This window comes from Aythya marila (genome assembly GCF_965140915.1).
Source record: "Aythya marila genome assembly, chromosome: 3".
NCBI lineage: Eukaryota > Metazoa > Chordata > Aves > Anseriformes > Anatidae > Aythya > Aythya marila.
Window position 1 is genome coordinate 23554792 of NC_139044.1, and position 10393 is coordinate 23565184.

Sequence of the window (10393 nt, forward strand, 5' to 3'; positions counted from 1 at the left end):
CAAAAATGACTGTGCTACTGGTTTTTGGAGCATGACCTTTTGACATTTCTATGATTCAAACCAACATTTCTAAAGAAACTTTTAAAACAGACCCTAGATGAAACACAGAATTCAAAATCTACTCTGTTTCTTTTGAAATATAAATAGAAAGGCTCCCATTGATAACAGTGGGGATGCATGATGGCCTTTTGCTAATTTAAAAGTACAGAAGTTTGAAACAGAGAGAGATTTGACACCAGAAATGAAGCTTACAGCCTGCATAATGCATACTGCAATTTGTGTCATTCTTATTGCATAGCGCCATCATTTATTTACAAAGCTAATACTGTATATGGGAATTTTCTTTTAACGTAATAATTAAAAGTAGTGATAAAAATGAATGATTTAGAGTACCCTGTTACTCATTAACAACAAAACTATATACGTCTTTATACTCAATTGCTCATTTTTTCCTGTAATGAGTAGACATCTACAGATAGAAAGCTATAGAATTCTTATAGTGGAAAAACAGGAGCTTTTGTGCCTCCTGATGATTAACACAAAGGCTTTGTTTTTTTCTAAACTTTCAGAATATAAGAATATTTCATAAATATTCAATGAGAGCATAACATCTATGCCCCCCAAACCATTTTTAAAGCCTTAAAACTGCTCTTTTTTTTTGTACCTGATTCAGGATCTATACAAGCGTTACAATTCCTGCTTCAGAGTGCCATTTCCACACAATTGAGAGAGATGAAATTAAACTGAGTCCACAACTGACTCCAGTATCACTCCAAAAATACCCTAAATGATGCTAAATCATACAGCATATACTTAAAATCTCTGTAATGCCATTCAGTGTATTCTAGTGTTATATAATGAAATTTAATAATAATACTCGTAATAATTGCTGGTTCAACATTTGGACACGGACCCACACATTCCTGCTGTCAAATTTACATTTGCCCCTTGGCACCCTTTGGTTTATTTTCAGAAGCTGTTTGTCTGTGGTAGGACAGCTATCCTCATATGCTTTCTCTGTCACTTTTGTGGAGTTTTTAACAACGATTTCTTGAAGAATCAGTTTTTCCCCGCTGGTCTCGGGGGTTATTTCCCAGACCGCTTTCCTATCGTTTCTAACAGCGTGAGTCTGGTCACGCCCCCCTCCTCAGGCCGGCCCCGCTGTGGCTCTCGCCATGGCTGCCGCGCGCCGCCTCCCGGCGGTTGCAACGGCCGTTAGCGGGCGGGCGCTGTTTACCCCGACAGCCAATGGGAAGCGGGGATCCCCGGCAGGGCGGGGCCGCTCGGCCAATGGCAGGGCGGGGCGGCGCGTTCAAACGGCGGCGGCGGCGAGGCGGGGGTCTGAGGGCAGCTTGGCGGTGGTGGCTCGGCCGCCATTTTGGGCGCGGCCGCCATTAGCGCCATGCCCGGGCGGCCCGAGGACTACGAGGTGCTGCTCACCATCGGCGCCGGCTCCTACGGCAGGTGCCGCAAGGTGCGGCGCAAAGCCGACGGCAAGGTGAGGGGCGGCGGCGGCAGGCGCCGTGATCGGCGTGGTGGGGGGCGGCGAAGGGGGCTGGGGCTGGGCGAGCTGAACGCCGGTGTCCGTCCCCCCGCAGATCCTGGTGTGGAAGGAGCTGGACTACGGCTCCATGACGGAGGCGGAGAAGCAGATGCTCGTTTCGGAGGTGAACCTGCTGCGCGAGCTGCGGCACCCCAACATCGTCCGCTACCACGACCGCATCATCGACAGGAGCAGCACGACGCTGTACATCGTCATGGAGTACTGCGACGGCGGGGACCTGGCCAGCCTCATCGCCCGCTGCACGAGGGAAAGGCACGTGGAGTACCTCGGGGCGATGTGGGGATGCGTGGCGTGAAGCATCTTGGGCAGCCAAAGGAGCGAGGTTAAGGTGAAATGTGTCTCTGAGCTTGTGCCTCGGAGTCCAGCCCTCTGGACCCAGCAACTGCTGTGAAACGTGCAGAGGGCGGTGTGAAGCGCTGCTGGGAGTTCTGCTAGCGGGTGCGCCAGCTGATCGGATGCTTCTCTGTCCGAAGGATAAAAAGCCTACTTCTGAAGTATATGTTAATCTTCCCAGGCTTAGGTTGAACAAATACATGGTGCTGCTCTGTGAGAGCGGTCCAAAGTGGCACCGGAGCTGTATAAACTGAACCGGTGCCCTCATTTAAGGAGGGCTACATTGAAAATCAGGGGTCTTAGCTCTCAGCTTGTTTACAATTTGATGCTTGTGTTGTTAGGCACGGAAATGCTGCATATCTGTTAAACCCTTTGAGGGAGGAAGGGAATGTCATGCGGACTCTGCAACAGAAGCCTACATCTTACAATGTGTTTATTTTTTTTCAATTTCTGCTTTTAAATTAACACATGTAGATGCCTGTTGATAGCTTATCTTTAAAGGTGATAAGCTTGATAACGTTACTAACTGTTAAAAATATAGGACTAAGACTGGTAGCAACTACTGAAGTTGGTGTATGCTATAAAGCATCTATTAATGTTCATTAAATGTTTTTGTCTTTCAGGCATTACTTGGAAGAAAGCTTTGTTCTCCGAGTGTTGACTCAGTTGACGTTGGCCTTGAAGGAATGTCATAGACGGAGTGATGGTGCAGTCACTGTGCATCGTGACATAAAACCAGCAAATGTCTTTCTAGACAGCAAGCAGAATGTTAAACTCGGAGATTTTGGACTGGCTAGAATACTGCACCACGACACCAGCTTTGCCAAAACGTTTGTTGGAACTCCATATTACATGTCTCCGGTAAGAGCTCCCTTTTGTGTCTTGTCTTCCCTTTCATCCCTCTGAGAACTGTTTTCTGCGGTGTTGATCTCAGAGTCCATTAATACTTAGGAGGATTTAATGAAGAGTTACTAGTCTTAAATGCAGGTGACTCTTTGATAAAGTGTGTGTATGTTCTGGAGACAAGGTTATTTTGCAGATCGTTAGCTTCCACATACCTTCACCTCATTTCTTCTTCACACCATTGCTACCTTCTAATTAAGGTTAATTTTCACTATATAAGTATTACGTGCTTGGAATATTATAGATGTAAGGTAGTTACGTTGGAGTAGCTTTCTGTAAAAGGAACAGAGAAGCTAGAGAGCTCTTCTGTTTCTCAGTGTCAAGGTAAAGAAGTTATTAAGTTACACACTTAATTGTATGAGAAATGAACAAGAATGTGTTTCCACTGATAGTACCTTTTGGTGGGGAGAAGATTAATGTTGCCTGGAATGTGGGGCTTTATCAGTTGAAAACTGGTTCAATGCTTCAGTCTTCTGTAGTGTGGCATTGCTATTGTGATAACACCTTACTAGTAAGATACTTGAGGAAGTTAATTAAGAAGGAACCTTAGAAGTACCCCCAGCAACCAGTGGTTTAATTCAGGTTCAAACAGCAGCTGATCCTGCAGTAGGAGAAGAATGTCTCTAATGTTAAAGATTGTTCTCTCTCTCTTTAGGAACAAATAAACCACATGTCATACAATGAAAAATCTGACATCTGGTCTCTAGGATGTCTCCTGTATGAGTTATGTGCTCTCTCGTAAGTATAGTAGCATGGTAATAAATGTAGAAGAGTAACTTTTAATGTGTAAGTGATTACATTTTGTATAAATGAAAGCTTAAAGGTTTCAAAGACCAATCCTAGGATTTTTATTTCTATATTGGTCTTGACATGAGATAACTAATCTTGCTGCTTTTTTCTGAATCTGACACTCTAATGAAAATAAGTCCTGTAAAACCAGTGAGAGACTTCAGTAAAACTCTTCTTTAGGCCTCCATTTAGAGCTTACAACCAAAAGGAGTTGGCAGAAAAGATAAGGGAAGGGAAGTTCAGACGAATACCGTACCGTTACTCGGAGCAGTTGAATGAACTTCTCAAAGAGATGCTGAATTTAAAGGTAAGAACTGATTTATTATTTTTCCACCCATGATATGAACTACTAGTGAAGTACAAGTTTCCCTTTTCAATTATGGAACAAACTGATCTGAAGTGGTGATGCTATCATCTTGTCACCTGCAATATCGCTTGCATGGGGAAGTGGGGGAAACGGTGCTTTCAGGGCACCAATAAATAAATAAAAGAAGCAGCTCAAGCATTACGCCATCTTATGTGAGATGGTGTCTCAGTACTGGCCCATGCGGAGTTTTGTGGTCTAACTTTGGGGTTAAAATGGCTCCCAGTGTGTTTGGAACTTTGAAGAGGTTTTGTCTTCACTTCTGTTTTATATGGCTAATACATGGCTTGGCCCACACAAGTGGGATGGGGGTGTTGAGAAGAGCATTGCATAGGACAGCAAAGCTGTAACAAGAACCTGAGACAGGTGTGGCTCCTTTAGGACTCAGGTACAGGGGAAGATGCAGAATGTTGGCTCTGGAGTCTACTGGCACCTGCCTCTGCGGGCTGCCTGCCCCCACTCATGCTCTGTCTCTTGCTGTATGGCACGTAGCTGGTTTCTACCTGGGGTGGGCCTTGCTAGGGAATCCCTGGCCATAATGTTTCTTGGTTGTAAAGTGACCTGTTGGTAATTTCTTCCCTTTAGGATTATTGCCGACCTTCTGTTGAAGATATTCTGCAGCACCCCTTGATAGCAGACTTGGTGACAGAAGAGCTGAAAAAAAACTCTGATAAAAGAGGCCGGAGATCTGGGGAGCCAGAGAGGCTGCAGCATCTGGATGCTCCAGTGAATGAGCTGAAACTGAAGGAGCGGCAATTGAAAGAAAGAGAGCAAGCCATTAAAGACAGAGAGCAACGTTTGGAGCGTATGATATTTCCCTTTGGGAAGGGGGTGGCAATAAGATTCTGATTGAAAAGATTAAGTGCTGAGGAAGGAAAGGTAGACTATTTTCAAACCCCTCATTTTAGTGCCCTAGGCTGTCATGTCCCTGTTGTTGCTAGCAGAACTCTGTCTGAAGACTAAAACAAAAATGCTTGGACTTGATCACCTAGACAGGTTTGTTCTGGGTTTCAGTTACTAGGATGTAGTTGCCAGTTCAGAAATGGAAGTCTGGTCTGTGAAGATCATTAAAAATGAGCAATAACCTGCAAAGTATGCAGGAAGCCTGCATATATTGCCCTGCACTGTGCGGTGTAGGCTGCTTTTCACCCACTCTGTGTACATTAACATTAGCTACCTTAATGTATAGCCTAAGGTGAACATAATGTAGCTGCTTCTATAGCGGCTGTACCCTCCAGGTAGCTTACCTGTCAAACAGCACAGGTGGCTGTTTCATCTAGTCACTTATCTTGACTAGATAAAATACTACTTTGCATATGTAGTAGGCTCTGAACACAGGTTTTTAACTATGTATGTTTAGCTTTCTGAGCCTGAATAACAGCTGCTGCTGTAAAACATGGTGTTCAGTCATTGCTGACTTGTTAGCTGGCGTCTAAATGATTATTCAGACCTGGTGTCATGTGTGCCATGATATGATGTGCAGAGTAGAAAGCTTCTGTAGCTTCATTGTTGTAGGTGTGGCAGACTTTTTTCTAAAGACTAGCACTTTGGAGCTCTTGTACAGTGGTTTATTAATGTTTTGTTAAAGCTTGGGTTCACACAGCAGCTATGTTGCTTTGTTTAGAGCCATAGGGTTAGAAACATTGGTGCATCTGTCAGGCTGCTACTACTGTCATCTTCTGCAAGAAAATCCATCATGCACAATCCCTTTAACACTTGCATTCTAACCCTGCATACTGCCATATTTCTACTTCCAGAGAGAGAACGAGAACTCTGTGTTCGAGAGAGACTGGCAGAGGACAAACTTGCTAGGTATCTACTAACCTATCATTGCCTAGATTGTAGAGTTTCTAATTTTACAACAAAAACCTTAAACTTTTTTTTTTTTCAAAACAGAGCTGAGAACTTGATGCGGAACTACAATCTCTACAAACAGCAGAGGACATTAGCTTCTGCAGATGGCCCAGGTATGGAAGTACGCAAGAAGCCAGTTGCACTGATAGATGTGGGCTGGTATGACCAGAAGGATGCCTGTGGTACCCAATGCGCTGTACCTAGTCCCACGGTAGCAATCCAAACCCCAATCATCTCTGCATGGCTGGGAAGAGATTTCTGCCTTTCTCCTTTACAGAAAGACTTGATGAATGATGTTTGCTTATGAATATGTTACCACTGTCAGCACTGATTTTTTTTTTTTTTTTTAAACTATTTCTGATGAAATACCGAAGTATGGACTTGTAATCTAAACTTTCTCAGAGCTGTACTTATTTTAGCTGTCTTCTTACAGAAGTTTGATTTGGTTAATAAATTTTCATGTCCTTAATCACTGCAGCTTTAGTTCCACTTCTAAAGTCCTTAAAGTGGGGACTAATATTCGTTACAAGCCACCTAGCTGTGATCAAAGCATCATCTAAGCTCTGAAGAACTCTCAAAGTGCTATTTGCTTGCTTCAGTTTAATTCACGAGAACAAGGAACGGCTTCAAAAAGGTGCTGCAATACTTGACTACCTCTACTCCACTCATTTTTACAGAGTTACTAGCTCATGAGTATTTGACACTGGCTTTGGACTTGGTAATATTGAAGTCCTTGCTACAATAAGAGAGGTAGTATCTACTGTTCATTGCAACTTAGATATCTTTAACAGTATAGATGACTAAATACTTTTCTGCTAGGGAGAGCAAGATTAAGACAGACATGGGCTATTAAATGGCTGAGTCTTGGTAGTAATTCTAGAACAAAGAAATGGGAACACACCATGTAGCAACAAATTTTTTAATTTAGTTTTGGTCAGAAACGAAGTGAGATAAATGTATGTCACTGTCACCACTACAAATAAAACAAACTTTTTTGTCCCCCCCCTCCTTGTGGAGTGCCTATACATGGCAGGCAAGAACACAAGTAAAATATCACTGGAAGTTAGTGGTGCCTGAGCATCTCTAACATACCTGTCTACTTTGACAATTCTGCCCCTCTCTATTTGATACATTAAAGAACACAAAATTAATTTGTCTTGGGCTTTCTGTTGCTGCCTCTAGTAGTGGATGACTGAAGCTAAACAAGCTCCAGCACATGCTTCTGTTTTCTTCTGCAACCCCAACCCCTTCATACTGTATTTTGATCTTCACAGATACATTAATTTTTTATGAGGAGCAAAGCCACTTTGAGTAATTAATACATCTAGATAATACAGAAAAGTGAACCTAGAGCAGAAGAGTGACCAGCTCTTGCTATTTCTCAGGTGTAGATCATTTGATTAGACACTTCTGTATCAATATTTGCTACTCTTCCAGTTCATTCTACAGTATTATTGTAATACTGTTTCTAAAATACTTCCACTCCTGACACAAATGGTGTTAAGTGTTCTTGAAATATGTTATCAAGATCACTTGCTACTTTTATCTTTACTTGCTCTAATGTTACCACCTTTCTCACACAGCTACCTAATTTCTTTCTCAGTCAGTTGTGTGGTTCACTTCACAGTAAAATGGAATACCAAAAATCTGAGTTTCTGTGACCACGTCCTAGACACGCCCCTATCTCTGCAGAGATTTTTCAGCTTCCTAGGAAGGTTTTTAATGTTTAAAAAAGGTATCAATTACTAGTATGAAATTACACCGCTCTCAAACATTCACTGGCATTTTCAGTTTGATCCTTTTCACCTTTCTGTGCTTGTTAAATCCTTGTTTTAGCCTAACAAATTGAGAATTAGGGTTTCACCAGAGTTATGATTAGGACAGTTGGACAGCTAATAAGGTCTTTTTCTGTATTTCTTATTCAAGATAAGTCATATGAAGTTGGCTCTTTTGAGGGACAGCTCAGCTGTTACAGTATTGTTTGATGGTTGTTTTTGTACCGTGAGTCACCGAAAATAATAAACTGCCTCTTGATTGCGGCAGTTGTGTGGATAAGGCATAGCTATACTTTGGAAGTTCCTGTTCTGAAGGTTGCAGAGGAAGCAACTTATTAATTACTGATGCACCTGAACATGTTCATGGAGTTGGAGCCTAGCTTGTATGCCATTGACTTAATACGCAGATAGGGTTGGAGCAATGGGGGTAGGACAGAAGGACTGCAACAGGCAGCTTGGGGTTGCCCCTGCTATGAAGGAGAGACAAGGTTTTTAAGTAGCTGAGAGCTTAATTCCACATTTCCCTTTTGACCTGGATTATTACTGCCTATTTTTTGTCCTGCAGGAGAAACTCTGTGTTTTTCTTCTTATTTCGAGTAATATTTCTTTAGATACTCTCTAGAAGCTGCAGTGATACATATATATATATATCCTTTTACCACAATGATTTTAAAACTTTGCTTTCAAATGTCACTCAAAAATGGAAGAGAACTCTTGCTATGATCTGAAGTGAATTCAGTTAGATCGTTTAAATCCATAGGTAGGCAGTAAAATGGGTGACAGGTTTAAAGGACAAAAGTTAAGCAATAAATGCTGAGGTGCACTAATTCAGTTTTTGTTTGTTTGTTTCTGAAGACAATGAGCTTCTGTTCCCCTTGTCTACAACCAAGAAGAAAGTCCACTTCGGTGGAAGCGAAGAGAATGCTGTGCCGCCTGCTAATGTGGAAAAGCACCCCCTTCCCAAAGGGAAATGCTCTGATCTCAAAAGACGCCTGTATGCTGCAAATCTGCGCGCTCAAGCTCTGTGTGAACTGGAGAAAAACTATCAGCTGAAAAGCAGGCAAATCTTGGGCATGCGCTGAAACTGTAACATAGGTACATGGTATTTATCTTTTTAGAGTTGATTAAATGTATAGGAAGATATTTATGCATTCTTTTAAGCTGGAACCTACTGAAAATAGAGCTTAACGGTCCTTATATGAATTCTTTTAGTCTACTACAGGTAGTTCAAAATAAGGATGTGAGAGATTATGTTACAAAAATAAGTAGCTTTGATACCAAGCTGAATTGTACTATTTAAAAAAAAAAAAACAAAAAACAACCTTTTGTTTCTCTTTGTGTACCACACATCTCTGAAAAAAGTAAATAACAAATGTAATAAAACAGATTGTTCCAGATCTGTTGTAAAAAACTTCCGGCTGAAAAAGTACAGAGATTTGCAGTCTGCGTCAAAATGATGCTGTACATAATGTAGAATATTTGATAGAAGTATTGATATTTTGTATATGTGGGAAAGTAGTGGCTTTTTATCTGCTTGTAAATATTTTTTTAACTCGCAAAAGAGCAAAAAGATTTTTGTATCTCTTCTCACTAACTAGGTGACCTCTCAAAGCAGGCTACTTTTAGTTTAATGTCTTTGATTAATGAGTGGGATTGTCAGCTTAGCATAAGTGATGAGTTTATCGTCCTTGCTGCCTGGACAGCTGCAGGGCTTTTTGTCAGCTCCTAAAAGACTCGCTTCAGGGTATAGTATCACCAGTTTCTCTTGAAACTGAGACGTAGACTTGATCCCCTGGCTCTGCTCTCCTGGACAGGACACCGTCCAGGGTATTAGCACCTGTGTTTCCGGGAGGAGCAATTCTACTTGGAATAGCAAGTCTGTATTTTCTAGAAGCTTTCAGCCTCTCTTAGCTATCACTGTTCTTTTCTAGAGTGGGTGTTGCATAGGGTGCTTTAAGTTTCATGAATAAACTCTGCCTCAAGAATTAAAATAAATCCTTTGGAACTGCAATGTCTGCCATATATTACATACAAAGATTTATTATCTCTAGGTAGAAGTGCTATAAAACATTCACAGAAAACAGCTGATCTTTAAAACACTTGTTTTCTTCTTGGACCATTAATCTTATATAAAGAGGTATTCTAAATGTCTAGTATATGGAAAAGAGAATCTAATTTGAAAAAATATGTATTTTGACGTATTTGCTGTTATTACTATCACCAAACAATATTCGTAAAATAAATAAATAAATAAAATTAGTATCACAGAATCTGTGTGATTCTGTGATTCTTACATGTATTTGGAGGCTGAATCCCTACTTTCTTAACATGTCTGCATACTCAGATTTTGCTGTTCTGTGCCTCAACCAGAAAACCTGCAATGCAGTTCTTCTGGCCTTCCTGTGGATCTTTATTGTGTAGCCCATGCAACAGCAGAGGGTAGAGTATGTGGTAGTATTCTTCTAACCTGAAAAAAGGTGGGATGTGAGTATTGCTGATGTGAGCTTTGTCATCTGCAGAATGCAGGTACTGATTAGCCAAGGGAGGAGACCAAGCAACCAAGAAAGTAAATGCATAATTTGTGATTCAGGAAAGACTGTATTGTGAAACAGCTGATAAAATGCTTTGATTTTTAACAAGATCAAACTAATAAAAAGTCTTGATGTTATTATTTTTTTCTCTTGGACCATATGTAAATAATTTGTGCATTTAAAAGTCAAATACCTTCAGAGTACCTTCAAATACCTTCAAATACCTGCACCTTCCCCTCTTATTTCATTCTCTACTGACCTCAAGATGGCACTGTTGCCT

At 41.3% G+C, this 10393-nt stretch overlaps 1 protein-coding gene across 1 annotated transcript; it reads left to right on the plus strand.

Annotated features, from left to right (window-relative positions):
* The first annotated feature begins 1347 nt into the window (after nucleotides 1-1347).
* NEK2 (NIMA related kinase 2) lies at nucleotides 1348-10189 on the plus strand. The gene is made up of 9 exons (XM_082755903.1): nucleotides 1348-1498; nucleotides 1599-1816; nucleotides 2521-2758; nucleotides 3456-3538; nucleotides 3770-3896; nucleotides 4539-4758; nucleotides 5711-5765; nucleotides 5850-5920; nucleotides 8438-10189. Exons 1-9 carry the CDS (start codon nucleotides 1403-1405, stop codon nucleotides 8662-8664), a joined length of 1335 nt encoding a protein of 444 aa, XP_082612029.1. The 5' UTR covers nucleotides 1348-1402; the 3' UTR covers nucleotides 8665-10189.
* Nucleotides 10190-10393: the final 204 nt, after the last annotated feature.

Coding starts and splice junctions, on each gene's coding strand:
- NEK2 (XM_082755903.1), top strand. CDS start 1,403: ATGCCCGGGCGGCCCGAGGACTACGAGGTGCTGCTCACCATCGGCGCC. Junction 1,817..2,520: donor GCCCGCTGCACGAGGGAAAG/GCACGTGGAGTA, acceptor TTTGTCTTTCAG/GCATTACTTGGAAGAAAGCT. Junction 3,539..3,769: donor TATGAGTTATGTGCTCTCTC/GTAAGTATAGTA, acceptor ACTCTTCTTTAG/GCCTCCATTTAGAGCTTACA.